At 56.7% G+C, this 22,701-nt stretch overlaps 2 protein-coding genes across 5 annotated transcripts; one reads left to right on the top strand and one right to left on the bottom strand.

Annotated features, from left to right (window-relative positions):
• The first annotated feature begins 184 nt into the window (after nucleotides 1-184).
• On the top strand, nucleotides 185-17,273 carry PODNL1 (podocan like 1). 3 transcript variants are annotated; one of them, XM_041764124.1, is made up of 10 exons: nucleotides 185-356; nucleotides 519-743; nucleotides 1,282-1,375; nucleotides 1,669-1,733; nucleotides 1,852-1,961; nucleotides 2,267-2,423; nucleotides 2,690-2,805; nucleotides 3,230-3,887; nucleotides 4,512-4,660; nucleotides 16,872-17,273. In XM_041764124.1, the coding sequence occupies exons 1-10, from the start codon at nucleotides 354-356 to the stop codon at nucleotides 16,984-16,986; spliced, it is 1,692 nt and encodes a 563-aa protein (XP_041620058.1). In that variant the 5' UTR covers nucleotides 185-353; the 3' UTR covers nucleotides 16,987-17,273. The 3 variants fall into 3 exon arrangements, with proteins under 3 accessions (XP_041620058.1, XP_041620057.1, XP_041620056.1); XM_041764123.1 differs by lacking the exon at nucleotides 16,872-17,273 and adding an exon at nucleotides 4,809-5,360 and having other exon boundaries at nucleotides 1,870-1,961; XM_041764122.1 differs by lacking the exon at nucleotides 16,872-17,273 and adding an exon at nucleotides 4,809-5,359.
• On the bottom strand, nucleotides 5,686-22,573 carry CC2D1A (coiled-coil and C2 domain containing 1A). 2 transcript variants are annotated; one of them, XM_041764120.1, is made up of 29 exons: nucleotides 22,276-22,573; nucleotides 20,639-20,774; nucleotides 18,991-19,106; nucleotides 18,831-18,896; nucleotides 18,429-18,563; nucleotides 18,096-18,330; nucleotides 13,714-13,838; nucleotides 13,325-13,397; nucleotides 13,113-13,184; nucleotides 12,874-13,004; nucleotides 12,722-12,794; nucleotides 11,898-12,031; nucleotides 11,434-11,545; nucleotides 11,180-11,352; nucleotides 10,339-10,461; nucleotides 10,194-10,252; nucleotides 9,986-10,102; nucleotides 8,680-8,753; nucleotides 8,547-8,605; nucleotides 8,379-8,430; nucleotides 8,149-8,248; nucleotides 7,970-8,060; nucleotides 7,521-7,658; nucleotides 7,360-7,424; nucleotides 6,771-6,834; nucleotides 6,548-6,674; nucleotides 6,398-6,474; nucleotides 6,266-6,313; nucleotides 5,686-6,190 (listed from the first exon to the last, which is right to left on the bottom strand). In XM_041764120.1, exons 1-29 carry the CDS (start codon nucleotides 22,333-22,335, stop codon nucleotides 6,170-6,172), a joined length of 2,856 nt encoding a protein of 951 aa, XP_041620054.1. In that variant the 5' UTR covers nucleotides 22,336-22,573; the 3' UTR covers nucleotides 5,686-6,169. The 2 variants fall into 2 exon arrangements, with proteins under 2 accessions (XP_041620054.1, XP_041620055.1); XM_041764121.1 differs by having other exon boundaries at nucleotides 7,360-7,421.
• Between the last annotated feature and the right edge of the window lie 128 nt (nucleotides 22,574-22,701).

The raw sequence follows: 22,701 nt of genomic DNA, 5'->3' as shown, positions 1-22,701 counted from the left end.
ATCTTAGCTTTCCCCCAAGCATTCCATCCTCCTGTGGCCCGGCCCAGGCTGGCCGAGGTTACGCAAGCAGAGCTGGGGTGGTTGGTGGGGGTGGGACCGAGGGGACGGGCTGGCCTGTCCTCACCACCCCATCCGGCGGACCCGCCCACCGTCCCCAGGGCGGGGAAGGGGGTGGGCCTGCTAGTTCTCCACCACCCCCGGCCCCTGGGAGAACAAGCTGGGTGGAGGGTGGCCTGTGCCAAGAGATGGGGGGCGGTGGCAGCCACGGAAAAGGCTCCAGGAGGTGACTGCCTGGTTTCCATTAGGGAGCCCTGGTCGGCATTTCAGGCAAGACGGCAGAGCTGGGGCTGGCTATGGTAAGGTAGGGTGGGGGTGGGAGGGCAGAGCAGGGGAGGGGAGGGAGGGGAGCCTGTCTGCTCCCTCTACCACCCCCACCCCATGCGGGGATGCTCCCGTCACCATGGTGACCTGGTGCCTGGCCTGGGGACACCCTGACCCATCAGCCCCTCTATTTGCAGCGGCTGAGCCTGCTGCTGCTGCTCCTGCTGCTGCCCGGCCCCCCACCCACGCCCGGCATGGAGGACGCCGCCTTCCCCCACCTGGGGGAGAGCTCGCAGCCCCCGCCCCCGGCCTGCCCGCTGCGCTGCTCCTGCCCCCGGGCAGACACGGTGGACTGCAATGGCCTGGACCTGCAGGTGTTCCCAGACAACATTACCAGGGCAGCTCAGCACCTCTCCCTGCAGGTGGGGTGGTGGCAGGGTGAGCATGCAAAGTGCTGGGGTTGAGGCTGATGGGGTCCGTGTGTAGGAATGAGGTGTCAGGCATGCAGGTCTTGGCAAGGGTGGAAGCTGGCCTTGAGGAGAGCGTTGGGGTCTATGTGTTAGGGGCAAGAGGAGGTGGGGGTACAGGTGTTGGAATTAGGAGTGTTTGGAGGTGTTAGAAGTCAATGTCTTGGCAGTTACAGGGATTTTTGGAGTCAGAGTGATGGAGCATTTGGGTCATTTTGGGGGTGATGGGATATCAGATGTCAATGTCTTTTTGGTTATGGGGTTGTTTGGGGTCAGGGTGATGGGTGTCAGGGGTCAATTACAGGGATGGATGGGGTGCTTGGGGGGGCAACATCTCAGTGGTTACAGGGGTTGTTTTAGATGCAGGGTAATGGGGCTTTGGGGATCAAGTGTAGGGGTGAGGGGTATCAAAGCTCACTTAAGGCAATGGGGAGCTGGGAATCAGGGCTCTGGCCACTCCTTGAGGGCTCAGGGGTGTGAATTCCTCCCCCAGAACAACCAGCTCCAGGAGCTCCCCTACAACGAGCTGTCGCGCCTCCGCAGCCTGCGGACCCTCAACCTCCACAACAATCTCATCTCCTCCGAGGGTGAGGGGTGAGGGGACCTCTGGAGGCGGGAGGCCGCCCCTTCCCTCCCCTGTCGGGTCTGTGGGTAGCTCTGCGGTAGTTCCCAGAACTGCCCTTTGCTGAGCAGGACGGAAACTCAGGGCATGGAGGGGGCTGTGGCTTTTGAGGACAGGCAGGGAGGTGGGTAGGAGGGTGCCTGGAGGAGCCTCTGCCCATCCCCAGACAGGAGCCCTGGGGCAACTGGGAGCACAGACTCCCTCACTGCCCCCATCTGGGCCAGGCCTGGGGTCCCCTCACCGCCCGTCCGCTCCCAGGGCTGCCTGATGAGGCCTTCGAGTCCCTCACACAGCTGCAGCACATTTACGTGGCCCACAACAAGGTGAGCATCCCAACGTGCCCCCTGGCTTGGCCGGGGTCACATAGCAGAGTGCAGAGGGGACAGCAGGTGGGGAGGGAGAGGGTGAGGCACCAGGACCAGCGTGGCTGTGCTCCTGCAGCTCTCCGTGGCTCCCCAGTTTCTGCCCCGCTCCCTCCGAGTCGCAGACCTGGCTGCCAACCAAGTGACAGAGATCTTCCCGCTTACCTTTGGGGAGAAGCCTGCACTCAGGTAGCCCCCTGGCCCAGCCCAGTCCTCTCAGACCTCAGATACGCCTTGGCCGCTCCCTAACCTTGGAAGTCTGAGGGGTTGATGAACCTGCCCTGGGGTGCGGGGGGCCAAGGCGGCAGAGCCCTACCCTGGGGGTGTCTGAGGCAGGAAACCCTGGATGCTCTGTCTGGAGAAGTCCAGACAGAGGCAGCGTGTGCACACACGCATGTGGGCACACTCAAGGCAGATCTGGGGTGCCGGGTAGGAATGAGGGGTCGGTGGGAAGGCCAGGGGCAGGCTGGTGGCCGGAGCCTGGCTCCCCTCAGGTCCGTGTACCTCCACAACAACCAGCTGAGCAACGCCGGGCTGCCACCGGACGCCTTCCACGGCTCTGAAGCTGTGGCCACCCTCAGCCTCTCCAGCAACCGGCTCAGCTACTTGCCTCCCAGTCTGCCGCCCTCACTGGAGCGGCTCCACCTGCAGGTACCTCCTCTCCTTCACCTTGCCATCCCCATGTTCCTGCTCCCCGGGGCCCCTTCACCTCTCTCCTGGGGAAGCCCTCCGCTTCCTCCTTCCAGTAGTCAGAAGTAGCTTCGGGTCTTGTCTGTTGGTGTGGGTCATTCACAAGTGCTGTCTGAACAGCCTTGCTAAAGCGAGCTCCTTGGCACTCCCTTACTCAAGAGCCTTCCATAGCTCCCTGCTGCCCTCTCTCCCTGACCCCCAAGTCTCCTTCTGTCTTCCCTTCCCAGGACAACCTCATTTCCAAGGTGCCCCGGGGAGCCCTGAGCCGCCAGACCCACCTCCGTGAACTCTACCTCCAGCACAACCAGCTGACAGACAGCGGCCTGGATGCCACCACCTTCAGGTGGGGCCTGGGGCATGGTAGGACAGGGGTGCAGCCTCGTGCTGGCAGGAGGGGTTAAGGTCCAGAGCCTGGGCACCCCAACCCTCTGCCCCCCTCTGGTGGAGGACCCCCAAACCGAGGCCTCCTTTGGTGAGCACCTGCCATGTGCCAGGCTCAGCCAAGCACCCAGCAGCCATCCTTGCTCCCGACTACTCTGTGCCTCAGTTTTAAATCCAAACGTCATCAACCCCACATGCCACTCTTGGACGGCGAACGCTGTCCTGCACCTCCCCATCCAGCCCTCAGGCCGGATCTGCCCTGACCTGTCAGCTCTTCCCGGCCCAGGCTGGGGTCTCCAGCTGTCAGGACCACTCCTCAAGCCCCACCCCCAGCCCCGCAGGCCCCACCCTGGGCGCGCAGCCGACGGGGTCCTCTCTCCCGCCAGCAAGCTCCACCACCTCGAGTACCTGGACCTGTCCCACAACCAGCTGGCCTCCGTGCCCGCCGGGCTGCCCCGCACTCTGGCCGTGCTGCACCTGGGCCGCAACCGCATCCGGTGGGTGGAGGCGGCCCGGCTGCGTGGGGCGCGGGGCCTGCGCTACCTGCTGCTGCAGCACAACCAGCTGGGGGCGGAGGGGCTGCCGGCCGGGGCGCTGCGGCCGCTGCGGGGCCTGCACACGCTGCACCTCTATGGCAACGGGCTGCACCGCGTGCCCCCCGCGCTGCCCCGCCGCCTGCGGGCCCTGGTGCTGCCGCACAACCACGTGACCACGCTGGGGGCCCGTGACCTGGCCGGCCTCCGGGGCCTGGCCGAGCTCAACCTGGCCTACAACCGGCTGGTCAGCGCCCGTGTGCACCGCCGGGCCTTCCGCCCGCTGCGTGCCCTGCGCAGCCTCGACCTGGCTGGCAACCAGCTGACCCGGCTGCCTGGCGGCCTGCCCGGCAGCCTGCGCACCCTGCGGCTACAGCGCAACCAGCTGCGGGCCCTCGAGCCGGAGCTGCTGGCCGGCCTGGACCAGCTGCGGGAGCTCAGCCTGGCGCACAACCGGCTCCGGATCGGAGACATCGGGCCTGGCACCTGGCATGAACTGCAGGCCCTCCAGGTCAGGGACGGGCTGGGTGGTCGCACTGTCCCCAGACAGTCCCCCCAAACCTTGTGCCTCTCTCGGTATCTGCGTCCGAGGCCCCGAGATGCCCCAAAGGGAGCCCAGCTGATGGGCCTGGGATTGGAGGAGAGACCCTCCAGGCCTTTGGCTATGCTGTCCCTCCGCCCTGGTCCTCAGCAACCACCGTCCACCTTCCCAGCAAACACAGTGCCTCTAGCTCCTCCAGAACACTCTGGATTCCACAGAGTTTAGAGCATCGGTGGGTGCCAGGTGCCATTCTCGGCACTGCAGATGCCACCAGGGACAGAACAACACAGACATACTAGTTAGGGAGAAAGCAGTCAATGACCATCATAAATAAACTGTTGGAAGGGCACGAGGTGAGGGAAGCACCACCTTTGTGAATGATCGACTCAACCTGTCCCGCCTCCCAGCACCTAGGTCACAGCCTGCCCCAGAGGCACCTTGGCATACTTCTATCAGGGGGAGGAATTTGGCGGTTGTGGAGGGGCAGAAGGCCCAGGCTGGCATGGCATGCCCAGGAAGAGAGGTTTGGGCCCTGCTGAGTGGATTGCTCGAGGCCTGGGGCCACCATGGCACCATCTCTGCCCTTCTGCCCAGGTACTCGACCTCAGCCACAACGAGCTATCCTTTGTGCCCCCTGACCTGCCTGAGGCACTGGAGGAGCTGCACCTGCAGGGCAACCGCATCGGCCACGTGGGCTCTGAAGCCTTCCTCAGCACGCCCCGCCTACGTGCCCTCTTCCTCAGGTGTGCCAGGGCAGTGGGGTAGGGTGGGTCCAGGTGTGGGGCGGGGTGCCCCTGGAGGGCTGCGGTGAACCCAAGCAGGTCTGGGTGGGTCAGGATGGTCATGACCCCCTCCCTTTGCACCCACTCTCGTGCCCGCCTCTTGGTCCAGGGCAAATAGGCTTCACATGACCAGTATTGCACCTGAGGCCTTCCTGGGCCTCCTGCACCTGCGTGTGGTGGATACGGCGGGGAACCCTGAACAGGTCCTGGTCCGGCTGCCACCCACCACTCCACGTCGGCCACGGGCAGGGGGCCCCTGAGCCCCAGAGGAACCTAGCAGTGCAGCCCAGACTTCTGGGGTTCTGCTGGGCCGTGGACTGAAGAGACAGTGCCCACCTGGGGCCTCGACCGGGCTCTCTCAGGCCTTTGAGGGCTGGGCTGCCTGACCCTTGGCGGCCAGGAAGCTGGGGCAAGAGCACCGCCTCCACACACAGGGCGTCCTGGGAGAGGCTGAAGTGCGCAGCTTGCACACCAGGCACACAGACAACGCCAACCCTGCCGCATACATGCCCTGCTCCCCCTACAGGTGGAGACAGCAACAATAAAGCCTAACTTTCAAGTGCTCACCACCCACCAGGTGCCCTTCACCTTGCAGGAGGGGCTCTCACCATCCCTGCATCCAACTGAGGAAAGGGAGGAGGCTGTGGGAGGCTGAGGGTCAGGCCACTTGGCCCCATAGCCAGCGAGCAGCAGGGCTGGCTCTTAGGGTTACCAGGAACCACCATGTAAAGCCTGACCACATTCGTAAACCCAGACATGCCCAAGGCCACCAGCTACAAAAACACTGGGCACATCAGATGCCCTGAAGCAGGCCATGGGCCCTCACACACATCCCTGCACAAGCGTGAGAAGCAGACACATCTTTCACAGGCACGCTTCCCCCCACAGCCTGCCCCTCTTGCAGACACCTTGCCAACAACCCCCAGGGGGACTGTGGGGGAGACCCAGCTAGTCACAGAGGGAAGGAGCAAGAAGCAAACACAGGACAGAGTGAGCCAGGCGTGGCCCTGGCTGTTTATTCCCTGTGTCAGCCCTGGGGAGCCAGCTGGGCTCTGGCTGACCTCAGCGGCTTCTTTGGGGTGTGGGTGGGCTTCTGGGTTAAGGCTGGGGAGGGACAGGAGATAAAGTGCTTGCAGGGGCCCTTGGGGCTTGGTCCTAGCTGCCCCCCCACCTCCAGGGCAGACCAGGGGCCCGACACCCCAGGCTGTGCAAACGGGACTGTCCAGGGCCCACCCAGCCAGGCCTGGGCAAGGGGCACAAGCTGGCTGGTGTTTCTATCCCCAGTGCCCCCTGCCAGGGAGGCTGTGGCCTGGTTGAGGGGGGACCCAGTGGGGGTTGTGTCCATCTGGAGCCGACTGTCCGCTGATTGTCTGCTTATCTGGTCCTCGGCTGTGGCTTTGTCAGCTCCTCCCAGTGCCAGGGCCTTGGGGCTATTCCCCGCTCTCCAGGGGTGCCCGCCTGGTTGGCCCCTCACCTGCGGAGCCGCTGCAGCTGAAGGGGAGGCCACGGGGGTCAGGGTGGTGCTCACGGCCACAGCCACACTCCCCCCATACCCTAGCCACTTACCTCACTCTCCACCAGGTTCCGCCTGTAGAGTGCCTCCTTTGCGGCCTCCTAGGGGCCAAGAGGGGATCAGCGGGCTGCAGCCCCCAGCAGCCCCACCCCTCCCAGCGCCCACCTGGCCCTCACTCCGCTCACCCTGCTGCCATCATTGCCCAGGCGCCGGGCGGCCTCTGTGTAGAACTGCAGCTGACGCTCCAGCTGAGCTGCGTACTCTGTGGGGAGGATGGGGTCAGGATGGGGACTGCTGCCCTGCCCTTCCATCCCCGACCTGTCCCAAGACCCTACCCCTCCGGATGCCCGGGCCCCCCTGCTCCAGCTGCGCCCGCTGCCACTGGCTGCGTTGCAGGATGTCTTGGTACTGTTGGGCCACTTCCGGGGGCACTGGCCGCCGTGCCTGCCTCAGGGCCAGGATCTGCAGGGGTGCAAAGTAGGGCACTGTGAGGGCCCCACCTGGGGCCTACAGAACCCCCAATCCTGCCCCGCCGAGTCCACCAAAGCAGGCACCCACCTTCCGCTCCAGACGTTCTTGATCAAAGGCCAGCACGCTGAGGCTATGCAAAGGCCGCGTTGATCTATGGAGTTGGGAGAAGGATGAGAAGCAGCAAGGACCTTCCTAGCCCTGACCGCTGGGCACTGGGGAATGGCAGGAGACAAGCCAGGCCCACCATGCTGCTGGGCCCGCGACCTGGTGGGGATGATGGCTGTACACTAAGGCAACTGCCGTGCCAGGTGCTCGGGGAAGGCTTCCTAGAGGCCACGGCCAAGTTGGAAGTCAGCGTTGGGAGGAGAGTGGAGGGCCAAGTGGGTAAGGGAGTTCAGGGCAAGATCACAGAAAAGCCCAGAAGCCAGTAAAAACTAGGTGTAGGTAACCATGAAGAAACAGGAGGAAGTGGGGAGAGAGAAGACTACTGGACATATTGATGATATCATAAACGATCTTAAAAATCAGGCTGAGGAGTTCAAACTGGATGTTTCAGGAGCAAGGAGGCAGGCCACGTTTTGGAACCAGGGAGAGACACACTAAAATCTGTGCCCGATGAGAGACTGAGACGGGAAGAAGGGGCTTCTCTCCAGCATGGCTGGCACCAGCCACCTACCTGTTCCCTGGCTCCCTCGCAGGGGCAGGTGCGGGAGGGGCCTTCCCTTTGGGCCCAGCAACCTGCTTCGGGAGGACAGATCCAGTGTTGTGATTCCCGCCCCCCCGCCCCCCCTGAACTTAGCCTCCCTCTCTGGAGTTGCGGATGGGCAGGAGTCTCACTGTGGGTGCTGCTGCTGGCACAGGGTCGATGACGAGCCACCTCTCGGTTGTGGTTTCCAACTGCTGTGCCGTCAGTGGCTCCCGAATTCGAACCATCACCTCCAGTCGCCCCCCTGTGGGCCTGCGACCATCCAGGACCTGGGTGGGAACGAGGGGAGGCTCCTGAGAAGCAGGCAGTGCCTGGAAGCCCAGGGTTGGGATCAGGGGAGAACCAGGGCAACTTCCAAAATAGAAGCCCCTGGGTATGGCTGAGATACCAAGTGGTCAAAATGGGAGCGGGGTGCTGGGAATACTCAGGGTTGGGTAGTAGGGAGGTATGGGACCCCTGGGGGATGGGCTGGGTAAGCAGAGGAGACCCCAGGAGGTCCAGGGCCTGTAGAAATCATCTGAGTGTTGTTAACAAGTGACACAGCCACAGCAGAGTCTCCAGACAAATGTCTACATCGCACCTCAAGGATCTCCCGGACCTCACATGCTGTCTCCAGGGCGTCCAGCTTCAGCTGGGCTGTGCCCAGTACCCGATCTGTCTTGAACAGCCCCCTGTGTGTGCGAGGGGGACAGGATGGTTGGCCCAGGGCAGCTTCCCCTCTCCCAGAACCCACCCACACCACCTGCACCCCCAGCTCACCCCTTGTGAACCACTTCAAATTTGATGCCTTTGGTCTGGATGGCCCTTCGGAAGCCACGGTGGCTGCGATTGATGCAGAGTTTGAATTGCTCCTTGAACTCTACTCGGGGAATGAGGACAGGGGGGGTGAGGAGGAAAGAGGGAGGGGTCAGGCCCTGGTCTCATGTTCTTTCCGCATGGGGCTGGGGTGCCTCCCACCTCGGCTCAGCCCTCAGCTCAGCTCAGCTCACCGGGGGAGTCTGTGTTCTTAATCACGCTGGTCTTGTCTTTCTGAGCTTCTTCCTGCAGCCAAATAGGAGGCAGGGAAACTCAGGGGCTGGGGCCTCCCTTTGGACCCCTGCCCACCCATTCCCAGCCCGGAGGGGCTTCGGCCCGCCCCTCCCCGCTGATCCACGTACCACATTGGGATAGGGAAAGTCAAACCGAACAAAGACATCCAGGTCGCTGGGAGACAGCCCTGTGCGCAAACAAGGGTCAGAGCTGGGCAGAGAGGCAACCCCGCGGCCCTGACCCCAGCCTGCCACCCCTCACCTGGGGGCGTGGGCAAGTTGATGCCCTTCACGATGAACAGGAGCATGTCGTTGCTGCTGAGGTCAGGAAAGATCCTTCGGGGAGGGCAGGTGGGGAGACAGAGGCACATCAGCCACAAAGCCTGCCCGCCTGCTTTTCCCTCGGCGGGTCCAGAACAAACCCGGTGCCGGCCTTTGCAGTTTATCAGGCCATGGGCTCCACTTTTAGAATCAGAACTAGAGTTCTTTGTCCAATTCTGCCAATGGTTTATATTTGAGACTTTTCAGTCTGCACCATCTATCTGGGACCCACTTTGGGTCAGCCAGTGGCCTCCCTGCTGGGGGAGCTTTCTTTCATTTGAAATTTCTGGAGTCCCTAATATTCGTCATCCCCTGCCTCAGCTGCTAGGGGGCCTTCCTTATTCTCTTCATCTGGCATTTCTTGAGCACCTACCATGTACCAGCCAGTGACTGCCCTAGCTGCTGGAGGACTTTCCATTCATTTACCGCTATTTCTGGAGCCCCTACTATGTATCTGTTGGTGCCCTCGCTACTGGGGATGTGGAAGTAAGTGAGACAGACCCAAACCCTGCGCTCATGGAGCCCAAGGTAGCTGAGTGAAGAGAGGACCAGTGAATATACAAATAGAGAAACAAAGCAATCCCACAGAGAATTAAATAGGGGAGAGGGTGGAGTATGCTCAGGAGGGGCCGCTACAGACAGGGCGGTCAAGGAGGGCCTCTCAGGGGAGGTGACATCATAGGTGATTTGGATGCCAGGAAGGCACTGCTATGTGGAAACCTGGAGAAGAGGGTCTGGGCAGAGGAAACAGCTGGTGCAAAGGCCCTGAGTAGGATACATGGTTGGTCCATCTGAGGGACCAAAAAGAGGCCTGTGTGGCAGAAGGCTGGCAAAGTGGGGACAGTGGGTGGAGACGAGGTGATGGGGAGCTGTGGTGAGGGGTGTGGGTTATCCCAGGTTATTGCAGTGGCTGCATCTAATCCCATCTATAAATGGGAAAAATGACCCCAACTGCCCAGGGAGACTAGACAGGAGCAGGACCAGCAACGATCGTGAGGGCTCACCCAGGCCCTGGGACAAGGCACATCTCAGCACTCGCTAGATCTTCCCCAGTTCCCAACGTGTCACTGTCAATATCCCATCACCATCCTTCCCTTGCACCACATGTCTGCCCCAGGACCCTTGCATATACCATGCTTTCACCACCCAACCAACCTTTCCCCCAGAGGCAAGTCCTCCACTGGCTTCTGGGGAGGGCAAACCCCTCTCCAAAGGGGCGTGTGGGCCAAGGGGCATCAGGGCCTTACTTGATGACACTGAAGGTTCTCTGCTCAAAGCGGGCAGTGGGCGTGGGGAGACCCCGGGCAAATGCCTGCTTCAGAATCTCCATGCTTCGCTTACAGTCCTCTGCCAGCTTCTCAAATCTGCCACCAAGAGAGCCCTGCTCAGGTCCCTAGGCCCAGGGGTGGCTTAGGGGTGCAAACATCTGGCAGAGGTGGGGAGAGGGGCACTTACTTGCTGGTTTCAGCGATGTTGCCCAGGTGAGTGAACTGGTTAGAGTGGTTCAGGCACATCTGGAGAGCAGAAGACAGTGAGGGGAGGGTTGGGGGGCTGTGACCCTGAGGGAAGCCCACTGATCCGGGCCAGGTGCCTGCCTCACCTCGTGCTGCTGCCTAATGAGTTTGGTGAGTTCGCCGTAGCGCCGGGCAGACTCCTGAGACAAACCTGGGCCGGGCCGCTGGACCAGAGAGAAGTCATCCTTGTTGACAGGGGCAGGGGGAACCTGGGGAAGACGAGGCTCATGGGCAGGGGCCCGTTGGCCAGCAACGAACAGGCCCACCCGTGGAAATGTCAACCCTCCTTGGAGGGGCCTTCCTGGACTACTGTTTTGCCCCTGTCCTGGTCTCCCTTCTTCCCCAAGATGAAAAGTAGTGCTCAGAGAAAAGGGAAGGATCCATCTGAAAGTGGCAGCATCTTCTAACTCTTTTGCCCAAATGTGATCCTTACCCTCCCTTCCCTAGCAATGGAGTTATGGCTAGGGACACAGACAAGAGACGTCATGTCCCAGCATCCCTTGCAGCTAGGTACAGCCGTGTGATTCAGCTCTGGCCAGTGGAAGGCGAGCACAAGTAATGGCACACCGTGTCGCTTCCTTTAAAGGAAACTGCTTGCCTTGCCCTTTCTTTCCCTCACCGCTTCCCATGGACTGAATGCAGACAGGGCGCCAACCCACTCCAACCATGTGGACAAAGGTGACCTCTGCAGGTGTGGCAGAGAGACATCAAGGAAGGAACCTGGACCCTGGGTGGCTTTGTCTTTCGGAGACTGGCCGGGACATTACATGCAAGAAATATAAATGTTGTCTTTTAGCCACTGTTTTAGGGAGACCTATTTGTTAGAGTAGCTTAACCTGGACGCTAACATACTGCCAGTCACATGGCCAAGTGGCCGGAGCCCAGTGGGTGGGTGCCTGAGAAAGTGAGCAGGCCTAGAGAGTTCACCTTGGCGATGTCCACAGGCAGCCCGTTGCGTGAGGCCTCCAGCATGGGCTCCAGCCCCTTGGCCTGGCGCAGGTGCATTTTGGCACCTTCTACGTCATTCTTCTGCTTGGCTCGCAGGGCAGCCTGCAGGAGCTGCTTCTTGCGGCCCTCCAGGAAGGCCAGTTGCTGCTGGGCTGTGAGTAAACGGGTGTTGATGGGTGCTGCTCAGCCCATAGCCAGGCAATGAGCAGCCAGGGAAGGAAGGGCATACCTACCTCTGGTGGATGTGGCCTTGGGGGCTGTTTTGGCTGCTGAAGTGGAGCCTGATTGTGGTGCCCTTGAGGGTGGGGCCTTGGGCTGGGCCGTGGGGGCCGGAGAGCTGGTGGGCTGCCGAGGGATGGAGAGGAAGTTAGAGCTCTCCTAGTGCCTGCAGGGGTTCCACTCCCCAAAGTGTCAGGGTCTGATGCTGACAACAGGGACTGTCTTAGTTTCTGTTTCCTCAGCACTGAACACAACGTAAGGCCCCATTCTTGTAGACTGCAACAGCCCTGGGAGACAGAGACTGTCACCATGCCCATTTTCCAGATGAGGAGACAGGATCAGAGAGCAAAATGACTTGCCCGTGGCCACATGGCCAGGAAGAGGCAGGGCTGGGAGTAAGGCCAGTTCTCACCAGGCTGTCAGGGCTTGGCTTTGCTGCCACTCCCCTGCCTCACCCCAAGACCCCAGCCCTTCACACCTTCTTAGGTTCCTCATCCTCTTCATCCTCCAGGCCTTCATCCTGGTTGGCCAGCTTCATGGCAGTTTCCAGGACCCCCACCAGGTTCTGCTGGGTGGGCTCAGTGGCCTCCAGGCCCTGGATGGGGGGAAAGCCTGGGCGGCCAGTCAGGGCCCAGTCAGGAGGGAGAGACCCATGCCATAATGATGGAGACGTGGGTTCTCCCCTTCCTAAGGAGCCTCTGGGCTTTGGATATACTTTGAATCCAGGAAGGCGCTGCCTGCTGGTTCTGTGTGGACATCAGATCATTCTAACTCCCTCTTGCCTCTTGGTATGTCTCACCTGACCCTGGGGCCTTGACCAGACTCCAAAGTCAAGCACTAGATGAGGTAAGGTACTGGGCACAAGACCTGGTCACAGGCCTGGGGGGAATCCTAGGGGACCAGGGTGCTGAGAGATAACTGCTTTCATGGGAGGGGACACACAGGCAGCTCTGAGAGCCCAAAGGAGAACCCCAACCCATGGGGAGATTGAGGGGAGGCTGAGTAGGTATGTGCAAAGCTGAGAGCTGATGACTAGGAGACAGTGAGTTGAACAAAGAAGGGATCAGATGACGGTGGGCTGATGAATAGTTCTCCAAATAAACTGCCCTGATTTTTAGCATCTGCCAATTTCCATGGTACAAACAGTCCTATTGTGACCCAACTTTAAGCTGCCAATTGTCTGACAAGTCTGCAGAATTCCTGAATGCGCAGCAAACAGCTTCCTGGGCCTGTGCAATCAGAAGGAATAGCAGCTGCAAAGGCTCAGAGGCCAGAGGGCTAGGGATAGGGGGCAGTGCCTACCTGGGGGCACTGGCAGCTCGCTCACATCTACTGCTCGGCCAGCCTTGTGGGCTCGGATGGCATCTTGGTATTGCTGCAACAGACACAGTATTAGGGCTACCTGGGCCAGGTCACCAGGTGCGGTCCACATGCCCATTAGGTCCCCCACATACCTTGACAATGCGCTCATGCATGCGAGCCTTCCGCTGATCCCCTTTGGTCTTGGCCTGGGCTGCAGCCACATGGTATCGCTCCATCCGCTGCTCCAATGCCTCCAGGAGAGTCCGCGGAGGTGGGGGAACCTCTGGGGCAGACGGGGGGTGACGGGGAGCACAGGGGCGGGTTAAGAGTCTCAGAAAGGAGAGACTGTCTTGCCCTTGCCTGCCTACCACACAGGGTTCCAAGAGCTTACCTGGCGTGGAGGGCACCGTGGTGGGAGTCAGAGGCTGTGGCGGTGGTGATGGTGGGTCTGGGGTCAGCTGGTCTGAGGGCAGAGATCCAGTCCAATGAGGGGCTGGCCTGAGCACCCCTCACCCTAGGCTGATGTGGCCTGAGGGGGTTCCCAGGCGACCAATGAGAGAGGCAGCATCAAATCCTGAAGGGTGAGCTGGGTAGGGTTCTCACCAGGGGGAGGTGGCAGGCGGGACAGGTCCACGGGCTCCCCCCGGCTCAGGGCCTCCAAGACAGCATCGAAGCTCTGTGAGAAGGAAGATCGGGGAAGAGGCTGCAGCTGGGGCCAGGACCCTGTGGGGAGCCTCTGTACCCTGCCATTTGACAGAGGTCCCCTAGCTCCCATTCCTCTGAACCATCTTCTTGAAGCCTCTTCCAAGATTTATGCCCATTTCACAGAGAGGGTAAACTGGGGCTTTCAGAGGTACAGCAAACAACTCTAGAGTGACTAGGGGCCAGGATTGAATCTGGGTCTGACTGCAGAGCTCCTGCTCTTTGCTGCCACACAAAGTCGGAAGCATCCTGCCTTTACCCTCTGATCCCATTTGCCCATCTGGACGCACCTTGGCCACACGGAAGTGTCTGGCAGCAGTGGCAGTGTCTCCCTGCTGCTTGGCATGAAGGGCAGCCAACTTGTATTCCTGCTGGCGGCTCTGCAACTGGGCCAGGGCGCCAGGGCTACAGGGACCTGGAAGGGGGAAGAGTGTATGAACCATTTCTTTCTTTCTTTTTTTTAAGATTGTACTTACTTATTTTAGAGGGAAAAAGAGAGGGGAGGGGGTCAGAGGGGGAAAGGAAAGGGACAAGCAGAGTCCATGTTGAGTGCAGAGCACCATGTGGGGCTTGATCTCACAACCCTGAGATCATGACCTGAGCTGAAACCAAGAGTCAGACACTTAACCAACTGAGCCACCTGGGCGCCCCTGAACCAGTTCTATTTAATCCTCACAACGAAGACTGTTCTTTAGGTCCATTGTACAGATGTGAGAACAAGGCTCAGAGGGGATGCCACCTTCCTGAGGTGACCACCTGAGGATGGTGTGGCAGGCATTCCAGCCCAAGACTGGAAGTCTCTGGAGCCGCTGCTATTTGGACCCCAAGAATATTTTGGGAAATTTATATACCCTTATGCATTTCTAAGTTGGCATCTAAAACTTTTTGTCTAGGGGTGCCTAGATGGCTCAGCTGGTTGAGTGTCGGCCTTCGGCTTGGGTCATGATCTTGGGGTCCTGAGATGGAGCCCCCCACATTGGGCTCTCCCTATTCAGTGGGGAGTCTGCTACTCCCTCTGCTTCCACTCTCCCTCCTTGTGCACTCTCTCTCTCTCTCTGTCAAATAAATAATAAATAAAATCTTTTTAAAAAATAAAAAATAGGGCAGCCCGGGCGGCTCAGCGGTTTAGTGCCGCCTTCAGCCCAGGGTGTAATCCTGGAGACCCTAGATTGAGTCCCACCTTGGGCTCCCTGCATGGAGCCTGCTTCTCCCTCTGCCTGTGTCTCTGCCTCTCTCTCTCTCTCTCTCTCTCTGTCTCTCATGAATAAATAAATAAAATCTTTAAATAAATAAATAAATAAATAAACAAACAAACAAATAAATATAAAAAATAAATAAAATTTTTTGTCTTAAGTTTCAAAAGTTGGCCACACTTGTCATTCCCAGGGCCTTGCAAATATTCACAATCACAAATTAAAGCTATCACATCATCCTTTTAAAATCTAATGTACTTCTATAAATAAATAAATAAATAAATATAAAATCTAATGTACTTTAACTACCATGGTGATTTGAAACTTACCAATATTCATTTTTTTTTTTAAGTATGCTCAACACCCAATGTGGGACTTGAACTCAGGACCCTAGATCAAGAGTCACATGTTGTATACCAACTAAGCCAGTCAGGTTCCCCCCCCTTTAGTTATTTTTTTTTAATTGTGGCAAAATACATATGAAATTCACCATCTTAACCTTTTCTAAGTACACAGTTCAGAGTTCAGAGAGGCATGCAGTTGACCCATGAACAACATGGGGGTTAAGGGTGCCAACACCCCTCCTACCACATAGTTGAAAATCCACTTTAAAAAATTTTTTTAAAGATTTTATTTATTTATTTATGAGAGATAACAGAGAGAGAGGCAGAGACACAGAGAGGGACAAGCAGGCTCCATGCAGGGAGCCGGATGTGGGACTCAATCCCGGGACTCCAGGAACACACCCTGAGCTGAAGGCAGCCACTCAATCACTGAGCCACCCAGGCGTCCCTCCACTTTTTTTTTTTTTTAAGATTTTATTTATTTGAAAGAAAGAGCAAGAGGGGCACCTGGGTGGCTCAGTTGGTTAAGCATCTGCCTTCAGCTCAGGTTGTGATCCCAGGGTCCTGGGATCAAGCCTGCTTCTCCCTCTCCCTCTGCTGCTCTCCCTGCTTGTGCAACCCCATCTCTGTCAAATAAATAAATAAAATCTTAAAAAAGAGAGGAAGAAAGGGAGAGCACGAGTAGCGTGCTACAGAGGGACAGAGGGACAGAGGGAGGGGGCGAAGCAGACTCGCCACTGAGCAGGGAGCTTGACGCTGTTCAATCCAGGATCCCGGGACTATGACCTGAATCAAAGGCAGACACTTAACCGACTGAGCCACCAATGCGCCCCTCAAAAATCTGACTCTCCCAAAACTTCACTATTACAGCTTACTGTTGAACAGAAGCATTACCAATAATAAAGACAGTTGATCGACACATTTTACGTGTTATGTGCATTACATACCGTGGTGTTCCTATAATAAAGCAAGCTACAGAAAATGATACTAGGAAAACTACAAGAGAAATATAGTACTCTGGGATTCCCGGGTGGCTCAGCGGTTTGGCTCCTGCCTTCGGCCCAGGGCGTGATCCTGGAGTCCTGGGATCGAGTCCCACGTCGGGCTCCCTGCATGGAGCCTGCTTCTCCCTCTGCCTGTGTCTGCCTCTCTGTGTCTCTCATGAATAAATAAATAAAATCTTAAAAAAAAAAAAAAAAGAAAGAAATACAGTGCTCTGCTGTGTTTATTAAAGAAATAGTGACCCGCTCAGTTCAAAGTTGCGTTGTTCAAGGGTCAACCGTATTATGTGGGTGCTTGGAAGCCTTTTCTTGACCACCGTATTGTACATTTGTGTAATCAAAATCCATCCCTGTGGTGTGTTGGCCAAGTGAGGAAACAGTTAAGCTTCTTTTCAGTTTGTTACAGTATCAAATAACACAGTTCAATCAGTTTTCTAGAAAAGCATCTATGTTGAAAGCAATCCGTGCAATTTTTGGCATTAAAAAAAAAAAACAAAAACAAGTATAATAGATATACCACCCAGTCCACAAACCCTAGAATGGCCTGGAAAGCCACAGGCATTGAACTTTCTCAAACTGACAATTGCACCTATAGCTTTAAGTTTAGGTGTAGGAGTCCATAGGTTGAGGCAAAACACCTTGACATTTGACCGGTTTTATGATGTATCATTGCAAGTCTCTCAGAGCTGAGAAAATGTTCTTCCGGGTTGAATCACTGGTATTAGTAGCATATAATTGAGCAAAGCCTAAATATATCAAGCTTTTGGATGAAGAATTTTTATATGCCAAGAGTAAAATTTTACGAGCGTGCGCCTCTTGCTGAGGCAGTCAGGGATGGGTCCACCCTCTACCAATTAACTCCTGTTATTCATTCATTCTTTTCCCAACTTCCCTGTTTTCTTTTTTATAGCATAAAGAAACCTGCTTCACGCCAACGAACAGATGGGAAGAGGCGGAGTCTTGTCATCACCCGTCTGGGGATTCCTGGAACCCCTGCCAACCTATGTGCCAAAACCCTATCGTGAGAAATGTTTTGGTGATTTTGGTGGAGAATTTCAGGTGATGATTTCCAACAATCCGCCCTGAACGTTGCCAAAACAATAACTTAGAAACCAGTCTGGCTGCAGAAAGATTTAGACCTGATGTTTACTTTCTCAAACGGGCCAGCCTGGTTTTGAGTGTCTCTTTGGTTCGCTTGGGGAGTGTTTGCCCCTGGGGCAGAGCCTGTGTTGATATTCTAGAAGGGACAGGGGCGGGCAGTCCCTTCTCATAGTGGGAGGAAGGCTTACCGGAGAAGGAAAACCTCTTGGGAGGTTGGAAAACCTCCAGCAGGTGAGTGTTAGGAGAGCAGACAGAGAAGCTGAGGGCTTGGAAATTATCCACTGAGAACCCTCTGTCTGAGAATGGTAGCCCCCAAAAGGAGTGAAGCTCTGACACACACTCCAACATTATGTTAAGTGAAAGAAGCAGGACCCAAAAGGACAAATAACACGTGGTTCTACTTACACTAAATATCTAGGAGAGGCAAATTCATAGACAGAGGGTGGATGATGGGAGCCAGGGGGTGGGGGAGGGTATGGGGAATTAGCGTTCCATGGGGACAGAGTTTTTCTTTGGGGTGATGAAAAATCTTTGGAAAACAGAGGTGGTGGTTGCACAACACCATTGAATGTGCTACACGCCGCTCAACTGCGCACCGAAAAATGGTTAAAACAGCCAATGTTATGTTACATATATTAGACTACCACATGTACGAAAGAGGCATCGATGAATTCCAGAGGCATGAGGACCCAGGAAGGGAAGACTTGTTAAGAATATCTAACAATCAGGGCACCTGCATGGCTCAGTCGGTTAAGTGTACAACTCCTGATTTCAGCTCAGGTCATGGTCTCTGGGTCATGGGATCGAGCCCCGTGTTGGGCTCTGTGCTCAGAGCAGAGTCTGCTTGAGATTTTCTCTCTCCCTCTCCCTCTGCCCCTCCCCCTGCTTGCAAGGGCTCAATAAATAAATACATAAGTAAATAAATGAAAGAATATCTAATAATCTATGCAGGGTCTGCACCCCCACAAAATGGCCAACCACTGAATACCATCCCCGCAAATCCCATGTCAGCCTAGCCCTGCCCTTGGCCTACCTGGGGGAAGCTGGGGCTTAGCCAAGCCTATGGATGTGGCTGGAGCAGTGGAAGGAGGGCTTTCGACCGTGACCCTGGGCTCTGGGACTGGTGGGTTTGCAGAGGCCGGCTGGGTAGGTGCCGGAGTGTGGCTGGGCGTGGCTGCTGGGCCTTTCCCCACTGCCACAGGTGGTGGGATGTCCCCTTCATCGATGGTGTTACCCTTCCGGACAGAGGCCAGCAGGTTTTCAAGTGTCTGAGAGAAGGTATGAAAGTGGGTTTTAGAGGAACTTGGAGCTGAGTGCAATGGGCAGTGGTAGGGTCCCAGCACCCTCCCGTCACCTGCCCACTTACCTTAAGGCCCCGGTCGTAGCGCCGCACCTTGGCACCATCTCCAGCTTGCCTAGCACTTTCGATCGCTGTCTGGTAGAGGGCCAGCCTCTCCTGCAAGGTGGCCTCCACGCCTGGGCTGGGGGCTGTGGCTTTAGGCTGCAGGAGGGACCAGGGCATGGTCTGGGTGGTGACCCCACCTGAGCTCTCCCCATGAGCTCCCTTGTCAAGAGCCTCCCACACACCAAGCATGTTGCCTCTGGGTCAGCTGTCCCCATACCCCACCAGGCAGAAGTCATCATCCCCATTCCCGGTGCAGGGAACTGGGTCTCAGAAGTGCCACGTCACTTCCGCAAGGTAACATGGTTGATAGGCAAGGGAGGGCCTCGAACTCTGGACCACGGGGAGCAGGTTGCTGGGCTATACCTGAGCCACAGGAAGGTGGGACTCCACAGTCTTCTGCTCCTCCCCAAGGACCTCGTTTAGTTCTGCCTGCAGGGACACATGGCCACAGGCCACACATGAAGGCCCGCTGGATGGGGTAGCGAAAGCATAGGAAGCCCCCTGCTTTGCCCTGGGTACTCACCAGCAGGTCATCATCAGCCTCTACGTCCTCCTCATCTGTACCCTCATCCTCATCCTCATCTGGATCTCGCATACACAGGCTGGCCATCTTCTCAATGGCCTCCATGGGCAGGGGACCTGGTGGCAGGGAGAGGCCCCAGCTGAACTGGGATCCTTCCAGGGCACCCCACAGCCCTCAGGCCCACCAGGTACAATTCCGCTCCCTGCCGATCCTGCCCGCCTCATCTCTTCCCTATCAAGCCTGACTTCACACCCTGGCTCTGCAGCTTTGTCACTCTGGAGCCCTGGGGAAGTCACTTGACTTCTCTGGGACTCAGTCTTCCCATCTATTAGATGAGGACAACAATTTCTCCCTCACAGGTGGATTGTGAGAACTAAAGATAAATGAAGCTCCCAAACAGCACATGGTCAGCATTTTGTTATTTGACTTATTCTCATGATTTGCATTAGTTATGTTCTACAAAACTGCCATAAACACTGACTTAGCAAATACTGGACCATTGCCAGAGAAAATACAAGGTTAGGGTCCCATGAGCCTCTGGGCACAAAATTTTCATCAACCAGTCATTACATAACCTTGCTCGATGTGAGTTTCTATCTAATGACACATTTTAAAATATAGATTGTTGTTACCACTGAACTCAGCACTGTAAGTCATGTCTGAATGAAGCTCATCGGTTAGGTCTTTTCTCTATAAGGCACATCACTGCTTTCTTGCTCTTAGAGACATGAGACAGCGTTAAGCACTTCACTTGGGGGCCTTTGCGAACAGCCAAATCACCAATAAAAGGCACCAAAAAGAGAACAAATGCAGCCTTACACACAGACTGTGTGGAAAGGACACTTGTTTGCAGTATGCCCCAGGACAAGAAGGCAGAGTGTCATCTTGCTCTATCTCAGCTGGGAATGTGTTTGATGAGTGATCGAACTTTCTGCAGCTCTCTGAATGCCCATCAATAATTGCAAAAGCTCCCCAAGGACTGATTTTGGTGTTACAAATAAAGTGTAGCCCATAGATGAATTCACAAATATGGAATTTATCAATAATGAGGATCAGCTGAATTAACTGAAAAATATAAAGGTTCCATTTGCCCTCAGAACTCCAGCCCCACTGCCCACTACAGAGTTGCTGTCCCCTGCCACCTCCCCTAGGGGGATTTAGAATATGTTGTGGCCCCTCCCAGAAGCCCTTCCCTGCTTTTCACCTGGCCTTCCTTACTGTCGGTGCCTCTCAAGGGCATCTGGCCCCAGCTCACAGGTCTCTACCATCCTTCTGTGCTTCCCTCGTCCCAGCCCTCATCACAGGACAGCAAGTTGGAGGAAACACTAGACTGTGTGTGAAGTGCTTTGCAAATACTAGAAGAGTAACTCCTGTGATTAAGTGTGGTCATTAATCCCATTTTACAGATGGGGAAACCAAGGCCCACACAGATGCTGGGACTCATCTGCTCACAGAACTAGTTAAGTGGCAGAGCTGGGATTTGAACCCTCTTATAGGTCCAGTATTGATCACTTAACCCCTTACCCAGGCTGTTGGTTTCAGGAGGGCAAAGACCTGTCTCTTTTCCTCCTTCTCTCCACAGTCCAGCGCTGAGCCCTGCCCACAGCAGAAGCTCAGAAAGTGTTCAAGGGTGGGTTGAGAGTCTCACCTTTGCCTTTGAGCTTCTCCAGGACTTGGGGTTGGCCCCCAACCAAGGCCAAGAACTCAGCCTCCAGTTCCTCATTGTTAATTCCATCCTCAGGGATCATCAGGCCGTCTGGGGAGAGGTCAACCAGCAGGCCCAGCTGAGGGAATAGCAAGGGTCCAGTCAGACCTCGGAATACACCCCACCTAGCCAGAGGCAGCCAGGAGTTCCCGTAGGAGGAAGGAAACCCAAACCTCCTAAGGAAAGTCACTTTCCCTGGGGAGTGCCAGGAGGCTGGAACGGGCTCAGAATGCAACAGGTGTCCTATGATAGGCCAGGCCCTCTGGCACAGATCAATATGGGGCAAAGTGCAGGCAGAGACCCTGTTCCCCACTCTAAGCCCACACCCAAATGGGCTGTTGACCAAGTTCAGTGGGAAAAGCAGGCCCCACACCCTGCCCAAAACAAAGACACTCTGTACACCTGGGCTTTTCCTTCCAGCATACTCAGCAGAGGGGGCCATGCAGGAAGGCTGCAAGAGCAAACAGAAGCCCAGACACAGAAGCTGAAAGCAGGGTTTTCATTGTGTAACAGACCTGTCTTCCTATCCCATCCCAGTTCATTGACCAATCACGATATGATAATATTATGTTGAACTATACAAAACTGCCTTCTCTGCACATCAAAATGGGCAATTATGTACAGTTCATTTTATTTTTTAATATTTTTAAAGATTTTATTCATTCATTCATTCATTCATGAGAGACACAAAGACAGAGACAGAGGGAGAAGCAGGTTCCTTGCAGGGAGCCCGATGCAGGACTCAATCCCCAGACCAGGATCGTGCCCTGAGCCGAAGGCAGATGCTCAACCACTGAGCCATCCAAGCGTCCCTGTACAGCTCCTTTTAATAGCAATATTGAAGTTACACTTATTGAGTGCTATGTTCTAGCACTTTCCATAAATCATCCCAATGAATTTTCATAACTGTCCTGTGACAGAAGGACTCTTAGGGCCTCCATTTTACAGATGAGGAACCTAAGGTGTGAGAGATGTGAAGCTGAGTGTCCAATGTGCAGAGGCCAGCAGAGAACTCCAGGTCACCCAGACTCTAACACCCTGGCTTCTTCCATCAGAGCCGAGAAAAATCAAACTCTCCAGGTGCCTGGGGCAGGGGTGATTGAGGAGGGAAAGGAGGTCCAGACAGTCTCATGGGCTCATGGCAGCAGCTCTGGATTTGCACTTAGCTCTGGCCAAGCTGTTAATCCCTATGACCTTGGGAAACTGTCTTCACCTCTTTGGGCCTCAGTGTCCTCATCTGTACAGTGGGGATAAAAAGAGTCAGACTTGGCCTGGCTGATGCAAGGTTCCACGGGTGTTCAGGCTAGGAGTGCAGTATCCTTATCCTAGGTCCCAGGCGTTCCCCTCCCAAACTGGAGAGGCTGCGGCAACAGGTGGCCCTGAGCCCAGGGCGGGGCGCCAGGAGCTGAGGAGCTGGGGCCAGCAGGCCGCACTTTGGGGGCAGAACCTCATCTGGAGGGCAGGCAAAGGGGTTCACCTGGGGGTGGTGATCAGGTTCCCCTGAGGGGTGGGGCCCTCCTCTAAACCTGTGATAGGGGTGAGCAGGGTTCTCTAGGCGAGGCCGTGGGGTACAGACTCACCTGGCGGGCGGCGGCAGCACCTCGGCCTGGGGGTCCCGGGGGTCCCTTCCTCTTGTGCATCTTCCAGGCTGGATGCCCGGGCCACTGGCCACCTCGCCTGGCCTTGCCCTGCCTCTTCCCCCGGGGCCTCTCCCCGCGCACGCGCACTTCCTGAGCCCAGTGCCCCTCGTTGGCGCCCCGCGACCGCTGACCCCGCGCCCTCGACCCCCGGGGCGGCCGCCCCACTTCCGCCTTGGCCCTCGGGCGCCGCGGCACCGGAGCCCAGCCACTGGAATTGCTGGGCCCGCCGCACTGAAACTACAACTCCCGGCAGGCAGTGCGCGGGCACGCGTGCGCACCAAGGGGCGGTGGGCGGTGGGCGGTGCCGCGGGCTCCGCGAGAAAGAGGCGGAGCGTGCGGGGATGTGAGGGACGGTGCTAACATTAC

This window comes from Vulpes lagopus, chromosome 7, assembly GCF_018345385.1.
Source record: "Vulpes lagopus strain Blue_001 chromosome 7, ASM1834538v1, whole genome shotgun sequence".
Lineage (NCBI taxonomy): Eukaryota > Metazoa > Chordata > Mammalia > Carnivora > Canidae > Vulpes > Vulpes lagopus.
The sequence above is the reverse complement of the archived record's forward strand: the minus strand, read 5'-3'. Positions and strand labels throughout refer to the sequence as shown.

Excerpts from the sequence above, each read along its gene's own strand:
- PODNL1 (XM_041764122.1), top strand. Across the intron at positions 1,734-1,851 it reads TTTACGTGGCCCACAACAAG|CTCTCCGTGGCTCCCCAGTT; the intron begins GTGAGCATCCCA and ends GTGCTCCTGCAG. Across the intron at positions 4,661-4,808 it reads CTACGTGCCCTCTTCCTCAG|GGCAAATAGGCTTCACATGA; the intron begins GTGTGCCAGGGC and ends CTCTTGGTCCAG.
- CC2D1A (XM_041764120.1), bottom strand. The coding sequence starts at position 22,335 with ATGCACAAGAGGAAGGGACCCCCGGGACCCCCAGGCCGAGGTGCTGCC. Across the intron at positions 18,331-18,428 it reads GCTACGACCGGGGCCTTAAG|ACACTTGAAAACCTGCTGGC; the intron begins GTAAGTGGGCAG and ends ACCTTCTCTCAG. Across the intron at positions 6,675-6,770 it reads AAGAACGTCTGGAGCGGAAG|ATCCTGGCCCTGAGGCAGGC; the intron begins GTGGGTGCCTGC and ends GCACCCCTGCAG.